The following is a 22,810-nucleotide window of genomic DNA, read 5'->3' on the forward strand; positions in this document are numbered from 1 at the left end:
AAGTGAAAATCAAATTTAATTGTTAAACTACTCAAACCCAATTTTTTTTGAAAGGTGTTTTTTTTTGTTTTTTTTTGAGAGAGAGAAAAAGCTTTACAATGGTTGATTAAAGGATAAATTTTGTGAGGATTTCATTTCTTTTCTTACCTTACAATAATTCTAAAATTATTGTACGTACAATCACCACGCCCCCTTTGATACAGTGCAATAACTTGCAGTTTCTAAAGTTATTGTACCTGGGAATAGAACGGGTATTGGAAATTACAGTACACTGATCATCAAAGAAAATACGCCGCATAAGTGCCACAATGTATGATTATTGGTTTAAAAAACCAATTCTCATCATAATGATAAAAATAATTTTGCCTGGATCAGTGCAGATGCACATGAATTTTTAAAAGAAATATAGCATTCATTTGTAGTAAAGATCAAAGGATTCATAGATAAAGACAGTTGATATCATAATTTGAGAATAGATAAAGAAATTAACAAAGTTTATACAATGTATATTTCGACAACGATTGTAAAACGAACATTTATTTCTCATTTCGAGACATCCAGTGACTGTCACCAGCATTCCCCATGTACGATGTCCATTGTTGCTTTTCAAATGGAAGAACACGGGAGCATTTCTCTGATGGGTCACATTCCTTACAAGTCATTAATAGCCTTAATCTATTAAAAAAGATGAGAAAAAACATAGTTAAGCTAAAAGACCTGTAATAATCCCTTGTTCTCTTTTATCATTTTAGCGAGCTTCTGGCCCTTGTTTCTTAAAAAATAATTAATTTGCGTTTATTGCTGTTAAGATAAAAATCTGAATATTCACAACTGCATTAATACGGCAAGTTCTTTAGTGCATCACTATTATCATATACACGAAAACACAAAATCTGAGAGCAATGTCTATACACATTTATTGAGGCACGAAAACGTCAGTTACAGAAGAAAATTAGGGAACTATCAAAATTTTTTTTGAATTGGATAAAATTGTGAAATTGTTTTTTAAAATGTTTTTTTTTTTGAATTTCTTATATGGGAATATAATCTGTAATTACAATTGTATTAATTTTTTTTTAAAACGAATTCAAAAATTTGTAATACCGTTCAGCTCAGTCGGTAGAGCGCTCGCTCCGTGATCGGGAGGTCGTGAGTTTGAATGACCTTAGGCGACAAAAGATGGGTAGCAACTGTTCCCTCGCCGTGCACTCGGCACTTGAAGTGAAAGTTGTGTGTTCTTTGTATGAGACCTTGTAAAAACCGAGATTCTTTGTCATGGCAGGCATTAGCACGATAAGGATCCATCACTGCCCCATCTCCCTGCGTGCCGAGTAAAGGTCAAAATTTGAAGGTTTTCACCGGTATATGGTGATATATTTACATGGGCGAAAATTACCGAATTTGTGATAACTGATATTAAATCGAACTTTAAAATTTTGTATAACCATTTAAAAAACATATTCGTTACACCAAAACATTTTTTCTGAACACCCTAAAGTTAAGAATAAGGTCCATTTAAAAAAAAAAAATGGACTTTATTTAACAAATTTAATTGGGTATAATATTTTTAATATTCATTTTAACGACAACTGAATTAATTTACAAATATTTAAGCAATTTTATAAACAATTGTCAAAAATGTTTTTTAACAAAATATTTATTTGTAATTTAATAATATATTTAATGATATAATTATATAATTATATATCTTTATTATATATTCCAAGCTCTCTGATTGGCTAAAACTTGATCACATGATTTTAAGTAAATAGCAACATATGGACTTGAGTCACTATTTATAGAATCTGAAATGCATAATGTATGATGTTTCTTAAAATGGAGAAAACTTTCTGTAAAAAGTACTCATTTCACAATTATAGCTTATACAGTATATGACTTGTGGTTTCTGAAAAATATATTTACTTCAACTTGTATATTTTTCTATTGAATTAAAATGAAGAGCCAAATTTCAGGAAAAATTTAAACTTTACGGTAAAAACCGATCCCGATTGAAATAAAACCGATCCCGATCGGAAATAATGCAAAATCAAAATTAATAAATTCATCAAACTAAAGACACCTAACACCTATAAGACATGTAAAAAAAATAAATCAAGAAATTTTTTAATCATATCACAACAAAAGAACCAAATTTAATGTTACAATTATAGTATTTTCTTCTTTATATAATTCTGGTCGGGATCGGTTTCATTGGTAAAATTATAAAAAAAAAATAGGTAAATTTGACTCCTTTTATTTCTTTCAATATACCTGTTCCCACTGATTTTATTGAATGACTCAAAAGTTTGTACTTTGTATTCGTAATAACATAAGAAAAAAGTTTTGTCCTTGTAATGTGTTGGGTTTTATAACGTAATGAAAATTGGATACTGAATTCAAAAACTCATTTGCTAAACTCAAATTTGAACCATATGATTTTTTCTAAAGAAATATAAATTGGAGTCTTATTCATTCATAAAATAAAAGATAAGAGTCTATGCTAAAAATAATATTCATCGACACATCCAGCTTTTGAGTATCTGTTACATATAAAACAAAATAAAAACGTAGTAATTTTTTTACTCTCATGTTGACCTTTTTGCACTTAAAATTAAGCATTTACCAAAAGTAGGACTAGAGGAGCAATAACATTTTTTTTGATGTTGTCATGTGTAAACACTTGCTTAAATAAGTCTACATGCAAAAAATAACTAAAATCCATGACATGTGATGTGCCACCCATTGCCTGGTTTTTCGGTGGACTGCCTCTTAATTTTTATATTTGTAATGTTCTGTAATTGATAAGACGTAACAATGCCTTGAATTAGGATCTACTTTATATTAGAACGTAATGAATATGTTTTTAAAAATATTGATACAAAACTTAATTAAATAAATGTAGTATTTTAAATTAGTTAAGGTCAGACGACACATTTCTCAAAAGTATATAATTTTTCCTAAGAATTTGTTATTGAAGTATAGGTACTTGAAGTATAGGTACTTAACAAGTTTCCTCACAAAATATTGGATACCTTACCAGGCATTTGGACAATATACCACAGGGTCATATTTCTTATATAACCCTCATGGGTAATCTGATGAATGGCCTCTTAATTTTTGGTGTTCTTCTGGTACATGTATGCTTTTCTGTAAGTCGATATATCTATGGATCGACCTCATAAAAGTGCTATATTCATATAATCTATATATTGTACCGGCATTTGACAAAATAAAAAAAAAGTTCTCAAATTCTACCTGTATATAGTCATCTGACCCATATGTATATTGTATGGATTGTAGGTTGACTGGGACTCGTAAGTTTCATTATCAGGTAAATTGTGACCACTTTCTTTGAGACATTCTTTAGTAATAACCTGCTCGAATCCATCGTGATCCAAACCGAAGTATTTACCTAAAAGCCAAAATAAATGAAATTTAGATATAACAAGAGCACCAGAAAGCTGGACCTCTCTTTGAGGAAAGCATACCCATGAATCAAGGCAGCCCGATGCAAATTATGTCACTTCCGTTTTGCACAAATCAAACTAACAGACACAAACACGTTCCAACAAACGCATAACTAATCTCCTCCGATCCTAGCAAGTAAGTTACAACAAATATAATATAGTCAAGTTTTGAAGAAAGAATAATGATTTCCATTCATTGAGAAAGTAAAAATTATATAAATTCCTCCTCTTAACTCAAATTGTGCACTTTATTTATATCACAAGAGTTATCAAGACCTATCAACTTTATCGAAATTTTCAGTAAATTAAAAAAAAATACTAATAAAAGTAATGCCTATAATGATAACACAAGGAGTGCAACGCATTCAGTCACCGGGGGACACCTCTTAGCACTGCTATCGAGGTTGTCGCGCAATCAAATTTCAATTGAATATTATAAAGCACAATCCATTATTTTTTGAGGGAACCATTCTTTATGTCTGTTAATGCATGTGAATTAAAATGCCTGTTTAACAACGGTAGCAGTGACATTAATTTCTCCACGTCTTCGCTCAAACGTTGGTTGTCCGCGACGCCATAACGTGAAGTTATAACGACCGCGTCTATTTATCCTAAAAGATCAAAACTGCCTGAAATGAAAAATAAAATGTTAATTTAGATAACTGTCATGTGCGATGTAAAATCAGAGTTATGTCAGTAGATATCCCAGAAAATTTAAAACGGGGAGGGGAATGGTTGCGGGTCTGGGGTTTGGATAAAGAGCGAATTGCAAAGGGGGGGGGTCACTGGAGCTAGTGTTTATATACCGTCTAGTTGTACTGTATTTTACTGATAAAAATTAGTATTCTAATTTATAAACTTAAAAAAAAATATATCATAGAAAAACACATTTTGAAGTAATACCCGGTATACATGTTCTACATGTATTTACAATGTTTTACAAACGAAATCAACAGTTCTAGATTTCCGGTTTTAAATATCGGTGTAAAACATTGAAAGAATACCATAAATTAAAGTACACAATGATATGAAGAAATAAAAAAGAATTACGTATATATTCACTTCAAGTAAACAAATGACTTGAACGTAACAAGAAACAGTTTTCATATGAAAAACACAAGTTACAAAAATGCATTGGACACTTTTTTATTCTCTTAGAATGAAGCGGTATGAAAAGTGCGAGGGCCTGTTACTGTACAAGTATTTATGATGTGGCGGAGTCATATTTATTTAAAATAATTTTTTTTATCTTTATTGAATAACTTAGTGAGCCATAATTTACTATATGCCATATTTGATAGTAGTCTCCATTCATGAATTCTACTCACAAAATCTCATTGGCCAGTAAATTTGTACCCCCTTGTTTAACCGGTTTTTCTGCTATATATACTGAGGCATGGGCCCATCCCTGTCAGTGCGGGAAATTTAACTTACATATTACCAGCTGCCCGTTGTCACCACTTGAAAGGTAATTTTCTTAGTCTATTAAATTTTTGCATTTTATTTATTAAGTCCAAGTTATAAGCTCAAGTGTTTTTCATATTTTTGAGAGAAAGGTATTTTAAACTATGAAATTGACGTTTTTGGGCTTAGTAAACTTAAATTTTCTTATTTTTGAAGTGAATAGGAAATAAAAGTATTTTGTCTCTGTGTCTATGTGTATTATGATATTGTATATATGTTTTTGTATTTGTAGATCTGCCATTGCTTTTTCATTTCCAAATAAATTTATTAAACTGAACCTGCGTTTTCCATTCCCGCTTGGTTACATTTGGCGTCGCCGGGAACTAAAGCAATGGCTAGTGGTGACAACGGAGAATTACATGTAAGATTCCAACAACGTGAGTAGAACTTCAAATTCCATTACATCAATGAAACATCGTGGGAAAGGAATGTTTACTCGAGCGTAAACTACCCGTACTGATAGTGAATACCATTCTCGGCTGTTACAATGGCGAGTCATCCAACTGTAAAGTCGTTACAGAAAGAAATCAAAGGTCTGCAGAATCAACTTAGTGAAATGGGCTGGAAAACAAATTACGAACCAAAAGAACCAAAAACTGTTTATGTGCAGCGAGATCGCACTGTTCCGAAATTCACCGGCAATAACATGGATATAGAGGACTGGATAGAAAATGTTCAATATGCAGCACGTGGTATGACAAAAGAAGAAGGGGCGGATCTAATTTACCAAAATCTATCTGGAAATGCGCGAGACGAAATCAAGTATTTGTCAGGTGATGTACGAAAAGATCCTCTACATATGGTTAAAATTTTGCGGGATGTATTCGGTGATAGAGACAGTGCTAATAAATTAAAGAAGAAATTTCTTGACAGAAAACAGAATGAAACTGAAACACTGCGTCAATATTCTTACGGTCTGATGGATATCATTAGAAGAATTACTCGGAAAGACTCGTCAGTTTTCGGAAACCAAGATAGAACATTGTGTGAACATTTTTCAGAAAATGTCAGAGACCAGTATCTACGGAAACATCTAAAACGTATTCTGCGCACGCAACCGGATATCACGTTTAGGGAACTTAGAGAAGAGGCTATACTCTGGTCAGAAGAAGATGAACATGGCGAAGTCTCGTTTCAAGAATCACTGGAGAAGAAATCAATTGAACAAAACCGGGAGTCCGAGAGTGAAAAGAAAACTGAAGTATTGACAGAAAAAATACCGAAGCAAACGGAAAGTGAAAGTGAAAAGAAAATCAAAGAACTTACCGACGCATTGAAGAAACAATCGTGTCAGATAGAAAATTTAACAAAAGCTGTCAATTCCAAACAAAAATACTACGACAACAACTGGTATTATTATGATCGACCACTTACCATGCTTACATGTTACCGATGCAAAAAGCAGGGACACAAAGCTAATGAATGCCCAACAAAACTGGATTCTACAAATTCTGAACAGGAAAACAAAAGCCCTTCGTAATGCCGAGTCCCGTTATAGAGGGGAGTGAAACGGACTCATGGAAAATGAACACACGTTTAGTTGGTAAATGTCCTTCAGTATTTGTGACAATGAATGGTGTTAGTGTTAATTGTTTAGTTGATACTGGATCATCAGTTTCTACAGTGACAGAATCATTTTATGAGAAACATCTGAAGTCAGCAACGAAATTAAATACAGACATTGTGTTTTCTTTGAAAGCATCTAACGGACTTTCCATACCGTTTATTGGATACATCGAGGTCAACATTGAGGTCATGGGTCAACAGTTACAGCAAGTGGGTGTGTTAGTTGTGAAAAATTCCGTTGATTTAGAAACACGTCAGCGTAAGGAAAACATTCCGGCCATTCTGGGAATGAACACGATTTCACTGTGTAAGAGTCTATTAGAAACACAACACGGAGCAGAGTACACAGAAAAAGTTGAAGAAATTTCAGCAAATTACAAATTAAAAGAACAATTCAAAGCATGTGACAGAAATCTTAAACGTGATGTCATAGGATATGTTAAAGTCTGTGCAAAGTCTCCAGTACGCATTCCGGGAAAATCTGTTACTGTTATCAATGGTACAGCACCAAAGATGCCAAGACTGTATGAGGCCATGGTAGAACCGTTAACATCTACTCAGCATTTGTCATCAAACATTATCGTTGTCCGGACTCTTAGTAAAGTGAACCGTGGATTTCTATGCTTTCGTATCGCAAATATTGGTACTGACGATGTGTGGTTAGCACCCAGAACAAGAGTTGCCGTCCTTGTCAATGGCGATGTACTTGAAAATTCATCTAACATCGAATTCACTAGAAAAGGAAATACTGAAGAGATTTTTGTTCAACAAGAATTAATGTGCAGTGAAACCACAAATTCAGAGGAAGTGACAAGTGATTTCAAAATTCCACCGGAAATAGAAAAGTTGAATTTAGATCCTGCACAGATGAAAGAAATTCGCAACCTTTTCTACCGAAATCAAGATGTATTCTCTCAAAATGATGATGACATAGGATATACTACAGCCATAAAACATACTATTCGGACAACAGACGATCAGCCTATAGTGCAACCTTACAGACGAATACCCCCATCACAATATGAGGAAGTGAAATCACATATTCGTAAATTGTTGAACAACAATATTATAAGGGAGAGTACTAGTCCATACGCATCACCGATTGTGTTAGTCAGAAAGAAAGAAACTTAAAACATCACATGCATTCAAAATGAAATTGAAAAATTATATTACATATTTTTAGCCGGGCTTATTGCTCAAAGAGCAATTGCCGGCTTATGTCATCCTGTTTAAGACAGGATGTCAACCCCATAGTCGCCATTTTAAAGTTACGTGTAAAAATATAGTTCTTACTCTCAGCCGCTTCTGAGATAATACAAACGCTATATAAAGCAACATAAATAAAACGAAGTTTTATCTAAATGAATAAACATTAGTAGTAATGACTTTGAAAACTTCAGTCTTAAGTCAAAAAACATAGTTTATTAGCGTAAGTATTTCTGATAATCAGTGTTAAATAAATAAACATTAGTAGTAATGACTTTGAAAACATCAGTCTTAAGTCAAAGAACATAGTTTATTAGCGTAAGGATTTCTGATGATCAGTGTTATCGTAGTTCAATCACAACTTCTCGGACCTTTCCGACTAGCGGAAAAACAACCTCGAATGTATATGGTAGATGCCATGACAACCCTCCCATGTCATGATATTTGAAATAAATGCATGGAGACCTTTTGTCTGTAGAATATGGAGTTTAACTTTATTCAATGTAATGGTATTACCTAAAATATACTATAGAAGGGACTTCTAACTCCATCTATCCTATATATGACTAAACAGGAAATGTATAAATTTTGATACATTCGAGGTTGTTTTTCCGATCTCTGACGGAAAGACCCGAGATGATGCGATTGATCGTAGTTCTCTAAACTAACGAGGAAAACAGGAGAGGGAACCAGACTGGCCTGTTTGTTTACATTCAGCCGTAGTACCAGATTAATTTTGATTCTGACAAAATCGGACCGTGGTATTTGGATCGAAAACTCACCGCCAGTGTCTTATAATTTATATTGCTAGTTTTAAAATAATTTTTTCATCAGAATTTTTAATCTGATATTCTTGTTATTTATCTGTTGATACAATATAAATGTATGATTCATGTAAGAAATTCATTTTACTCTGTAAATGAGCCCGGCTCTCTGTACTTCTGAGTACTTTGATTAATATCTGATTTCATGACTGCACCGGGTACCCCTACCATGGACACATTTATATAGACCACTGAAGATAAGAAATTTAATATTCGTAAAACATTTTTGCTTGAAAGAATTCCTAGTGTTTGTCAAACGTATATGCGAATTTTCACCGAAAGACGTTCTTTAGGAAGAAAAATATACACAATATCTCAATAATTTCCGAACAGTCTTCGTATGTCCCTGCCGCAGCCAGCGGTAAAAGGACATATATATGTCCTTACCGCAGCCAGAGGGTTAAGCGAAGTTGTGGATATATGTCACTGCTACTGTTGTAAACCGGCATTTTAATCCACTTGCATTAACAGACATAAAGAACGGTTCTTTTCATTTAAAATGCTCGATATGAAGCGTTGGGTTCCCCGGTGACCTGGAATGCATTGCACTCCTTCTGTTATTACACAGTAAAACTCGGTTATAACGAACTCACTGGGACAAATAGAATTACTTCACTATATCCGTAATTTGTTATATCCGTATAAGGAATTCGATAAATTTATATAGCTTGGGATCCAAGATAACTTCGCTATATCCGTAAATTCGCAATATCCGTGTTCTCACTAAACAAGTTTTACTGTACATAGTTATGAGATTTGTGAATTTCAGTACCCAGGGTCAGGGGTTTTGGTGATAGGGCGGGGTTCTAATGATTATACATGTATAGTAAAAGTGCATGAATTCTTCGAAAACCTTTTCCTTTGCTCCTGGGTATTATGCCAATGTTCTAAGTACATATTAATGATAATGAAAGGTGCCTCAACTATTTTTGATGAAATAAGAATAAAATTATGTTAAAATTTCCAGAATTTTAAAATATATGCCGTTACGATCAGTGGTTCCCATGGGTTGGGGTGCACAACTGGTTATAAAGTGGAAATGCATTTTCTCTTTGTTACTCTGATCTACCTCTGAATATTAAGTAACCAAAGTAAGCAAGCTAAGTGTATAGTAATGATTAGCAATAGTGACTATTTCAAAATTTCGAATGTCATGGTCTTTGATTTAAAACATGAACAAATTCAATTGTTGGAAAGTTGTTACATGATATTCAGGTGACCTATAAGACCCGTTGGCCTCTTGTTCTGAATAATTATACAGTGTGGTGCAGTAAGTGTTTTACGTTTACACATTACTAAAGAACAAGAGGCCCATGGGCCTCATAGGTCACCTGAGCATCATGCAACAACTTTCCAATGATTGAGTTTGGTTCATGTTTTAACATGTTTAAACTAGACACCATGGCATTCAAAATTTTGAAAAAGGAACCATTACTCATCATAACTATACACTTCGATTTAACGTATTTTCACTATAATCAATAGAGCCCCGCCCTAACATCAGAACCCTTCACCCAGGGGCCATAAAATTCACAATTTTGAAAGAGGCATTCTTGCTCATCATATAAGTGTGCTTAGTTAGTTTATGTAATACCCAGGAACAGAGAAGAAGACTTTCAAAGAATTAATGTATTTTCACTATAATCAATAGAGCCCCGCCCTAACACCAGAACCCCTGACCCAGGGGCCATAAAATTCACAATTTTGAAAGAGGCATTTTTGCTCATCATAACTATATACTTAGTCACTTTATTTAATACCCAGGAGCAGAGAAGAAGATTTTCAAAGAATTAATGTATTTTCACTATATAATCAATAGAGCACCGCCATAACACCAGAACCCCTGACCCAGGGGCCATGGAATTCACAATTTTGAATGAGGCATTCTTGCTCATCATAACTATATACTTAGATAGTTTATTGAATACCCAGGAGCAGAGAAGAAGATTTTCAAAGAATTGATGTATTTTCACTATATAATCAATAGAGCCCCGCCCTAACACCAGAACCCCTGACCCTGGGGCCATAAAATTCACAATTTTGAAAGAGGTAATCTTGCTTATTATAACTATATACGTAGTTAGTTTATTTAATACCCAGGAGCAGAGAAGAAGATTTTCAAAGAAATAATGCACTTTTTACTATATGATCTATATAGCCCCACCTTAACCCAAGAACCCCTGACCCTGGGGCCATGAATTTCAAAATGTTGGTAGAGGACTCATTGCTGATTATCATCATGCCAACAGTTTGACTGCTCAATGTCCAGGAGTAAAGAAGAAGATTTTTAAAGATTGCATTAATTTTGGTGGTTTTGGCCCCACCCCTCAGCCCCCAGGGGGGCAGGGGCCATGAATTTCACAATTTTTGTTCCCCTTTACCCATAGATGCTGTATACCAGATTTGGTTGAAATTGGCTCGGCCGTTCCAGACAAGAAGCTGAAAATGTTCAAAAGCTTACGACCGATTGACGACGAACGACGACGGACGAAAACAGATAGCAATAGGTCACCTGAGTGACTCAGGTGACCTAAAAATGCTATTCTACTTTATAACCAGTTGTGCACCTCATATGAGCCCAAAGGAACCACTGATCCTGGGGCCACATATTTCAAAATTTTGCAAATTTTATCATAAAATAGTTGATTAATACCAAAGAGCAGATTTCAAAGCATTAATTTATTTTCAGACTCTGTACCCCTCCCCACCCCCGACACAGGGGGGGGGGGCATAAAAAATAACCTTTAATTTTGCTAGATTAACCTTTTTTCATCATAAATATATATACTTGGATCATTGGCATAAAACCCAGGAGCAAAGGAGAGATTTTCAAAGAATTAATGTATTTTCACTATATACCCGGTAATCAATAGAGCTCCGTCCTAATACCAGAACCCATGACCCTTGGGCCATAAAATTCACAATTTTGGAAGAGGCACTCTTGCTTATCATAACTATGTACTAAGTTTATTTAATACCCAGGAGCACAGAAGATTTTAAAAGAATTAATGCATTTTCACTATATGATCAATAGAGCCTCGCCCTAACACAAGAACCCCTGCCCTGGGGCCATAAAATTCACAATTTTGAAAGAGGCATTCTTGATCAACATAACTATTTATTAACATAGTTTATTTAATACGCAGAAGCAGACAAGAAAATTTTCATAGAATTAATGCATTTTCACTATATGATCAATAGAGCCCCGCCCTAACACCAGAACCCCTGACCCTGGGGTCATAAAATTCACAATTTTGGTACAGGCACTCTTGCTCATCATAACTATGTGCTTGGCTAGTTTATTTAATACCCAGGAGCGAAGAAGAAGATTTTCAAAGAAATCATGCATTTTCACTATATAATCTATATAGCCCCGCCCTAGCACTAGAACCCCTGACCCTGGGGCCATGAATTTCACAATTTTGGTAGAGGACTCAATGCTCATTACATTCATGCCAACAGTTTGCCTGCTTGATGTCCAGGAGTAAAGAAGATTTTTAAAGATTGCAATAATTTTAGTGGTTTTGGCCCCACCCCTCAGGCCCCAGGGGGGCGGGGACCATAAAATTCACAATTTTTGTTCCCCTTCACCCAGAAATGCTGTATACCAAATTTGGTTGAAATTGGTTCTGTGGTTTCAGAGAAGAAGCTGAAAATGCTCAAATGTTAACACACGACGCACGACACACGATACACGACGACGGACGAAAACGGATAGCAATAGGTCACCTGAGTTACTCAGGTGACCTAAAAATTAAAACTGCCTTCCTTCATCCCTTTTTTCTGAAATATTATGCATCGTTGTACATTATTTTTTGGATGTAGGAAAATAGAATTTATGTACATGTATACGTAGATTGAGATTCCCGTAGTGCATGTAGTGCACATGGGGCTATTTTTAGAAAGGCGTAAAGAATCATTGCTGCGAATCGTCGTGAGATGTCTTCAGCTCTAAAAGAACAGATCTTGCGCCTTAATGATGAAGGTAGAAACAAATCTGAAAAATCCAAAATTACGGGATATAATCGCACCACAATCTTCAAGTTTTTGAAAAGTTTATCTGTACGGCAAAGTGTCACAAATAACCGTAATGGTGAAATCCGCCTAATATATATATCGTTTTTGGAGTGTATCTGCTATTCAGGAGTGGGCTTTCGTACTCTAATAGATGGAAATTTAAACACAGATAAGTACATCACACTTCTGGACAATAATTTGTGGCAAGTTGTTGCGAAACAGTTTAGTACTTAACAACTCCTGGATATTTCAGGACGATAACTGTCCTGCCCACATGTCAGCCTGGTCTAGAGAATTGGAACACCTAAATAATATATCTTGTTTAGAGTGGCCATCTCAATCACCAGACCAAAATCTCATAGAAAATGTATGCAGATCAAATAAACTTTCAAGGGAGCAAGATAACATCGAAACAAGACAAGAACTTGTTGACTGTGTTCTGCAGATCTGGACGTCCCTCACACCAGTGTACATGTATACATGGTTTATACGAAATTAATATCAGAGCTCCAGATAAGGTGCGTATTTGTAGAAATAAGGATTAAATTTTACAAAATACGCATTGAAAATTAAAATAGAGCGTACGATTACGCATTAGCAATCATAGATACGCATTACACCACGAAAGTACTGCGTACAAGTTGGAGAATACAGGTACGACTTACTTAATGATACGAATTGAGGTTAACTCAGTGTTTGATTTTTCTCAAAACAAAGTACAGAATTAAAAGCCTTTTAGTGACTAGGAATATTCTAGTAATGACGACGACGATCTCCATTTCGGGAAAAAGAATCGGAGATTTAGGTTAAAATCAATTTCCATGTAGAGAGACTATGCACTAGGCATAACCTTTTTTTTATTATGGGTTCATAGCCAATTTTTCATCTCTCTCAACTTACCATATTAACGAAGATTCTTTCAGTTTACTCTTGATACGATATCTTAAATGAAGGAAAAGTTACCTGTGTCTCTGACAGTGTACCTTGACCTACTGTATAATCTTCCTTGTCAAAAAAGAATGCTTCCCAATCTTAGTCCAAAGTCTTGTTGTTATTTTCAAAATTTATTTAAATAAATACAGGAACTGACCTTTAAAGTTTTTCCCTCTTCAAAAACTCATACTTCGATTACAAGCTCAAAATAAAGGCCAAAACATTTCTATATAAACAAAATACTCTTCAATCATTTTGCTGAAAATCAAAATCTGCATTGATTTGAAAATTAGGGAGTAAATACACTTTGGGGTAAAAGATTTTCTGGAGCTCTGCGAAACCTTACCAAACAGACTAAATAGTGTAATTAATGCTAAAGGTCATGTCACCAAATACCTAACAAGACGCCCATGGGTTACATCGTTTTTTTATCACTTGAGAGTGTCACTATATCAATAAAGCATACACGTATAATTTTGCCATACTTAAAGATTTTCCTATATATATTTCTATATAAAAATTTGATTGCCCATTATAGCGACACCTTATCCCCGCTTGAATTAACTCTAACTGATGATGTTTCCATATTAATATCACCAATCATAGCTTTGCTGATCTTGAGAAGAAGATTTTAAAAAGATTTTTCCTATATATTCCTATGTAAAACTTTGATCAGCCATTGTGGCCCCGCCCTATCCCCGCGGTGATGAGTTGAAGAAACTTGAATCTACACTACCTGAAAATGTTTCCACATGAGTTTCATCTTTCCTGCAACAGTGGTTCTGGAGAGGAAGATTTTAAAAAGATGCCATTAATTTTTCATTAATTCATAATTATCTCTCCTTGGAAGAGGGCTTGGGCCTTCATTTGAAGAAACTTGAATCCCCTTTACCCAAGGATACTTTGTGGCAAGTTTGGTTGAAATTGGCTAAATGGTTCTTTAGAAGAAGATGAAAATGTGAAACGTTTACAATGACAATGACAGGTGAGCTAAAAAGTCAGAAGTCTGTAATCAACAATAATGAAGTAAGTGGATTTTCTTTAACATTGAATTGTAGTACTGAGCAAGATTGACATCATGATAACGTGAAACACTTATGGCACCACACTATATATACTGGAGATTTGATAATTTCCCTATGCATATACATCAAAATGCTTTTACATAATGTTTGTCTATATTTCTAATGTTATGGGAAAGTGACAATGATTGTTCTGATGCATTTTACCCCATTAATGCTATTCACCAAAATTTGTATAGACCTTTTTAGAGAAACTGTAAATGTTAAGAAGTAAATGGTGAAACAATGGTTGGGTAACAAAAAATTGAAATAAAGCACATACTTTTCGAATCAAAACGTGATTTTTCCTCTTTCATTTTTTGCATTATACACTTTTGATCCTCTGGAAGTATAGCTTGTGTCTTCGCCGGGAAAAACCAGTATGTAGCAAAGACTATGTCGATTGAATGATTGTACATTTGATGACTTGGAGAGAGCATTGTTGGTGCCAAAGTTCCGGTGGACAGCAGTCTTTGAATTCCATCGTTGTCGTGGGGACCTACATGACGTTTTTTCTTCATATGCTTTAAATATGAATCAATGGTGTAATTTGTCCTAAAATGTTCCTTCCTCACTTTTCTGTCAGGGTACTTATCCATATATATTTGGAATTTATGTCTTTGAAATTGATTCCAGTTGATGGAATTGTTATCCAACGATGAACTGAGAGCCTCTTCTACTGGATTCAAATATTTATATTTCTTGGTGAAGATATTCATCTACAAAAAAATTAATATACTGTAAATCACTTTTTAATCGCAAGAAATTTATTTTCGCGTAATTACGCGAGACAATGCATTCGCGAAAATTATATTCTCGCGTATAAAAGTATTCCTCACGATTATATAGAGGAATAACAACTATTCGTGAAAATTATGTCTCGCTTACTTGTCAATGACAATCTCGCGAAAATAAGGTGTTGCGAAAATTTAGTGATCTACAGAATTGATAAGCACAATGTTTTACCCATAATCAAGATTATCTCCTTCTCCCTTTCTCTTATAATTTTATAATTACTTATAATGTAAATTTAACTTCGTTTTAACCGAATTTTTCTGTATATCGTTTACCTTTTTTTGTATTGATTGATTCCTTTTTCTTTTCGTTTCTGCATTTTTTATTAATGTTTCATACACATCTGGATAGGTTTCAATGTAGTGAATGGACTCTTTTGTAGTATTTATCCAGTGCTTGTGTTCGATGAGTTTTCTGTCACCTGTTATAAAATATATTTATTATTAGGTGTCCCTTCATTTATTTATTTGAAATTTTGAGATTTAATAAAATTCTGTTAATGTATATTAAAATACTCCATTAAAATAAAGAGATGAATCATTTATAACTGATTGCTTTTTCCTGTTATTAATTAATGTATGATTAACATCCCTTTCAAAAAGTCTTTATACTCATATTAGGACGCCATCTGGTGGAAAGCTACAATTTTTAGACCTATGGGGTTCATTTATTCTAGGCGTCAAGGGGCATTGAGCAGTAAAGGATCTTTTTCATACTAGAACCTTTTGCGACAGGAGAATTTGGTTCATATCGTCTCATTCGAAGGACTAGTCTTCATGTCCCACAGTGGGATTCAAACCCGCGATGTTGGGACCAACTGTTAACTCGAGAGACTCTAAAACCGTCACTGAAGAGAAAAGGATGCATGTGACCTACATATAAGAATAATTCTTGTACTGTTTTGCATGCCATCAATTAACAAACCTGAATAATAAATAGGGATTCCACGTGACGCTATATGTTGATTCTTCGCCAGTAGTTTCGAAAATCCTTCAGAATTGAAACGTAGACGACAAAAATCAGACCTGCTTTGCTCATGAATGTTTGTACCTTAAATACATAAAAACACAGAATATGACTAAACAAATATCCACTTGTACACATTTAATACTATTTAATTTTTTTTATTTCAAGTATTTAATAAGTACACAGTCACACCTTTCACAAATTTAAACGACTCTGCTTGTCCTTCATGTTTTTCACAATCAGATATCCAATATAAATAGACGTCATTTCCATACCCGTCCATGCTTATTGTCAGGGGAGAGGATTGTGCACCAATCGTATCCAAGATAGGGGATCTGAGTAGACTCTTGCTACCTCTACCATCTAAAATGGTAGTCTGCAATAGACATTATTATCAGTTTTAATGAATCTCTAGTACATGTAAATTTAGCTTAGACTGTCAAAAGTTTGAAATATAACTGATTTTTATTTACAATACTTCAATTTGATTAAAACGCGCTATAAGTTAGATTAATAAAATATGAACCATTCCCTAAAGAAGGTCCCCGGATGCTGAAAAACAATATAATCAAAACAAACGTTAAATATTAAAGAAAATATGTAGAGGTACCTTCACCTTTGAAAACTTTTCTATTAAAATGTATGACTCGGTAACTAATAGTTTGACCGTTAAACCCACCTTTATTTTTATATTTCTTCCCCACAGCTACATGTATTTTGTGTCCGAGATGGTTAATTAGTAAAGCTCAATTATGTATTAATGTATCATAATGACCTAGAAAAAATCTCGAGAGGGACATAATTAAACAACATACAAACAAACACTTAAATCGTGACGGTAGCTTATTCAGCAGAGCACTCGTTCCGTGTTCGGAAGGTCGTGAGCGTATCCAAGCCGCGAAAAAAAAAAATGGAAAACAACTTATTCATTTGCCATGCTCTCTGCACTTGAAGTGAAAGTTGTGGATCCTTCGGATGAGATCTATCATCTTAAAAGCCGAGGTCCAGCGTCACAGTAGACGTTGGCGCGCTAAAGATCCATCACTGCTAAATGGCCAGAAGTGCCAAGTAAAGGTCAAATTTTGAAGCCCTACACCTGTATATGGTGATGTCTATATGAGTGAAATATTTTCGAAAAGAACGCAAAACAACACACAATCAATCAATCAATCAATCACCTACTAGTATATAGTATAGTAATAGAATTATATCCATTTCCCGACTTCTTTAACACTCAAAAAGATGCCCCGAATGCAATAAAATTGAAAACCTAGGCTATCAACTGAAGTTGATGTTACAGGGACATCAACAATTTCCTTTAAAATCAGCATTTCGTAAATGTTATGAACATTTTTTTGACGTTGGTAACAAACATTATACATTATGGGTCGTATTTTGGCATATGTATTTCAATCCAATGCTTTGCATTTGTGTTTTTTTTTACGTGATTACCTGATCCCAACCCTGAAATACACGGGTTTTCTAGTTTTCTTCCATGTTTACAGATTCTTCAATGTTTTGTCATACCTCTGAGTAATAATATAAAGGAAATCCTGGTCCATGGGCAAATTTTACAAGAAAATCCGGTGTATCATCGTTGTTGTAAAAGCCAGGAGCAGGTGTACTACAAAAAAAAAAAATGAATTTTTAAAATGAACATTCATGCACACTTCTAACTTTTATGTCTTTTCCTTATTACAGGGATAACAAAAGATCATTTCGACGCACACCAGTACAATCAGATGCTCCTTGCAACAAGACAGTGACAAACACAATATGATTGTTATGACAGTTGTATGTGATCTGATAATATTTACTTCGACCGACGCATTTTTAACGTTTGACACTTTGTGTAAGGATTCTATTTTTACTGTAAACCAACTATTATTCATGTCATCTTTTCGCAATTCCACAGTTGAAATGGATCCTCGACGATTAATTTTTGCGACTGAGGAAACATTCTCAATATGCACTTAATACATGGTTCGTGGCGGTTTTCAGAGGAATCAGAATTTAAGCTTTTACCCATAGCTCCCTTTCTAAGGAGGAAATTCTTCAAAATCATTTGTCAGTTTTGAATATTTTTATATTACTAACAACCAGAATAAATTTGAATTACCAAATCTATATTGCATTCCAAAACTTCTAAAGAAAACTTACAAACAAATATACATAGCGGGTTCCAGTAAGTCCATGCTTTTTTATACAGTGAAAACTGTCTAATCCGACACCTGAATAATCTGACACACTGTGAATTCCGACGTTAGATGTATTTCCCATTTTAGTATTTTCTTTGTTTTTAACTCTGTGCAATCCGACACCCTGTCTATTCCGACACAAAATTTATCTCCCAGTGTCGGATTAGACAGGTTTCACTGTATATCAATCTACAGCTGCTTTTTCAATAAAAATGGAAAATTTTTCTTGTCATTTGCAAAATTATTTTGTTAAAAACATTCTAATTGTACACACAAGCACTCCCAAGTTGGTATTAAAAAGATGTTTGTGTTTCTGATTGACAAGATCTTTGTGGTTTTTGGAAACCAGGTCCTCCAACAATCTAATTTACTTCCCAAATAGCAGACAGATTGTGAAAACAAGAATATCATTCAGTAGTTTTTTTAAGTCACCATTTCTTAAGTCTATGGTCAATACAATGACCTTACAGCTAATACAATTATCATTAAATCAAATGATAACACGAGTTTTTCCTGCTATTTTTAGACCATTATATACTCACTGAATTATCGACAGATTTTTCCTTTATCATCCCTTTATCTACGTTCTGACGAGCAGCATTCCATATATATAAGTTGGTTATTCTTTCGATGTTATTTATAAGTAAAGAATAAAGAGTATAATTAATTTATATTCGGACGAACGAAGTGAGGGAGAATATAATAAACATTATTAAAATACCACTTTTGACCAGGAGTTGAATAGTTTAGTGGTTAGCCTGTGAACATTGAAGGCAAAATATACTGAGGATTTTATTGCTAGTATTCGAACCCCACGAATAAAACATTTAAATAAAAGAATAATTGTTGCTGAAAAAATTTCTCAAAATTGTTTACTCTGAAATCACAAATTTTCGTTGAAGCTTAATTTTCGTTGTTTTCGAGGTATGGGGAGACCCACGAATTCATGTCCACCACGAAATGTAAAATGTTATATATATAAGTACTCATTAATTCTTGATCTATGAAATCAAATCCCCACGAACCAAGAGATTTTTCTCAAACAACGAAAATTTGAATCCACGAAAATATGTGATTTTACAGTATTCATCAAAATTTCATAAATTTCAATGATGAGATCTTAAATGGACAACAACTTCTTTCCTTACTTGTACGATTCGGAAGACGGAAAAGTAAAATTCCAAAGCTGAGAGTAAGTTTTTCCATCAAATGCTATTACAAAGGAATTGAACATAGACATGATGATATCTTCCTCACCGTCTCCATTCACGTCAAGTAAAACAGGCGGTGTCATCACACCCTTTTCTTGATCAAAGAAAATACAAATTGCCTACAATAAAATTTTATATATGTTAAAGAAAAAGTTTACGAATAGTGAAAGTACAAGCATTTATATTTCCATTGATTTCGAAATAAATGTGTATGAATTTTAATTAAGAAACATCAAATATCTAGAACTTTTATGCTATATTAAAAAAAAAAATGCTTACAGTGTTGTTTAAAATTTTTCTTAACACTTATATGGATTATTTCTCTGAAATTTTTCCTCGATGTTTTCCAATAATTATCCGTTTGAATTATTTTTTACATTAATTTTCATTTTAAAAAATGTAGTTTATTAATATTTTTTACATTAGTAGGTAAATTAACATTCTCCTTTAAACGTGCATGAGCTACTTTTGTGCTATCCACGAAAGGTAATGATTAGCTGAATCCAAGAAATTATCGGAGAGTGCAGATTCAAGTACTACAGGTATACATGCATTCCATTAACTTCATGAGACAGCTTGAGGAGGCTCATTACACCCACAGTTTATTCTAGTTTTCATTACAAAATCACTTATAATGTAGATGTCAATTATCCAAAATGGGGGTTATGATATCATACATGTAAATATTATATTTTAGTGAATTTTTTAAAGCTTTTCTCAAATTTTAGTAAATTATTTCATTTCAAGCTTATTATCAATAGAATTGCAGAAATTTCAGTCTCAAGTATAGGGCATCTTCTTTGGACATGTATACAAAATGATAATACTTTATAATATTTAATATTATTTTTATTAGAACAATTAAATAGTTTCCTCATGAAAAATAATTCATGTCATTTTTCTTTTTAATCTTTGCAAGAATAATTTGGAAATTGAGTTCTAAAGAGACAAGGAATGTATTTCAATGAATAAAAGGTGACAAATTGAAAGTAGAATGGTTTTACGAAATGAAAATTCCAATTTAAAAAATATTTGGTATAAGAAGTCCACCTGCAAGAGTTATCTTTCCTAATTACCCAAGACTCAAAAGACAAAGTAACGTCTGAACATTACATGTACATCTAAAATTCAGAATAAAGCTTTGAATTTCTCGAATTTATATTTCAACAAAGACAAGTATATAAATCAACACAAGTACTGTAAATAATGCAAGTAAATTATTTTTTTTTAATTTCAGCAAGGTTGTAGATTTCAACTCGAATTTCCTCCAAACACACATGTCACACATTGATAGAACTCACCGCTTTCGCTATGACCTATGACATTGCACATTTCTTGTTAAGAGATGATTTGGCTGTTCTTTTTGGTTTTTACTTAAAACAACCATTCTTCTTTTATAATTAATTAATTTATTTTGTTTCCATTCACTGTTTACACGTACCGCATGTTCGATCTTTTTTAAAGCGTTTCAAAGATATGGGTCATATTATACGGGAACCTGTACAATTCGTCCACAGAGGAAAACGGACGATACAATTGATGCTTATTTTTTGTGTAGTACGTCATCAAAAAGTGGTGTTATGAGCCTCCTTAAACAAGTTAATTCACTGGATCTCTTAATGTATTTCTATAAGTCTGCCTTGCTTTCGACTTAACTCTACTTTGAAGGATCGGAAAAGACATTTTGATTGATTTTTCCTTTATATAAAAATGTATGTCCATTCGCTCTAATTCGAAAGCTATCAGTCGCCCGTGAAGGCTGTAATTCAGACCTACAGTGATAAGCATTAATATTAGTGATGTTAACGTTGTCATGTTGTAAATCTTAAATTTACTGCCACCAAGTAAATTCATAATCTACGACATTTAGTGATCAACAGCACAATGAAATGATTTATTATGAGAAATAATGATACTAGTATCTTTATTTTACTTGGAAAACCAATTTACTCCCTCATTTTTACTTTTTCCAGTCGGCGATAGAACAAATCATTGATATTGATTAGCCAAAGACCCCCTCCATGTGTCTCTCCTCCTGTCCCGAACATAACAAGTTTTGTCCCGTCTGTTCTAGTAAGGACTTGTGGTGAGTAGTAAGATTCTTTTTCATCGGGCACTCCTGACCAGCTGAGAACCTTCCCTGATTTCCCACAGAAGAAGATTATTCGACCAGATAAGCGATGTTGACTACCTGTCCAAAAAAAAAAATCGTTAAGCTGTCCAAGAATTCAAAAAGAGTTCGTTGATTGTTTTATTCATTCAAGAGAGAGAGAGAGAGAATGCGATCGTATATTTTCCTAGGTGATTATACCCTAATACTTGAGTTATCAAAAGTCTATCGGAAAAATCTGGGCAAAGGTTGATTTTTTTGTATGTTGTTTTTGTGTATTTTCATTTCCCAACTTTTATGCATATTAAGTTAAAAAAACAATAATTATTTTATAAGCATTGTCATTAGAAAATCTCTTTGATACATGTATTTGGCTAAATAATAATAATGATAATAATAAATCAACAAGATGTATTTAATTGTGAAACACTATGCATCCGGTGGCAACAATTTCGAAAAAGCTGTTTTTAGCATATAGGTCACAGTCAAAGTCACAAGGTCATTGACCTTGGTGTCATTTGAGTTTAATTAGTAGAGTATGCATGCTAAATATGATGTTGCTATCACGTATGGTTCAAAAGTTATGGCGAAAATTAGAAAAAGTTATTTTTAACATATTTGTCCAGGTCACAAGGTCATTGACCTTAGGGTCATTTGAAAGAACTTAATTAGTTGAGTATGCAAATATGAAGTCTTTATCTCCTGTGATTCAAAAGTTATGGCGAAGGTTAAAGTTGACAACAGACAGACAGGACAAAAACAATAAGCGCCTCGGATCTATCGATCCACGCGCATTCACAGGCACTTATTTCGGGAATAAATTTTAATCCATAGTATAATAATAATAATGTTATTATTATACTATGGGTCAAAAATTTATTACAGAAACAAGTGCCTGTGGTTCATCCACATACTTTTAAATTTTGTGCAACTGTCGCAAAACGCAAAATGGAATTGTTACATTCTGCTTTGATATCGAAGAAATTGTAACA

At 33.7% G+C, this 22,810-nt stretch overlaps 1 protein-coding gene across 1 annotated transcript; it reads right to left on the reverse strand.

The window, feature by feature from the left end:
• Window positions 1-519: 519 nt before the first annotated feature.
• LOC134257592 (uncharacterized) lies at window positions 520-22,121 on the reverse strand. The gene is made up of 10 exons (XM_062740183.1): window positions 22,112-22,121; window positions 21,673-21,899; window positions 19,646-19,827; window positions 17,827-17,923; window positions 16,492-16,675; window positions 16,258-16,383; window positions 15,609-15,754; window positions 14,822-15,257; window positions 3,256-3,412; window positions 520-675 (listed from the first exon to the last, which is right to left on the reverse strand). The coding sequence occupies exons 1-10, from the start codon at window positions 22,119-22,121 to the stop codon at window positions 537-539; spliced, it is 1,704 nt and encodes a 567-aa protein (XP_062596167.1). The 3' UTR covers window positions 520-536.
• Between the last annotated feature and the right edge of the window lie 689 nt (window positions 22,122-22,810).

This window comes from Saccostrea cucullata, unplaced genomic scaffold (assembly GCF_032062105.1).
Source record: "Saccostrea cucullata isolate Sc308-1 unplaced genomic scaffold, CSIRO_AGI_Scuc_v1 ctg1552, whole genome shotgun sequence".
NCBI classification, from domain to species: domain Eukaryota; kingdom Metazoa; phylum Mollusca; class Bivalvia; order Ostreida; family Ostreidae; genus Saccostrea; species Saccostrea cuccullata.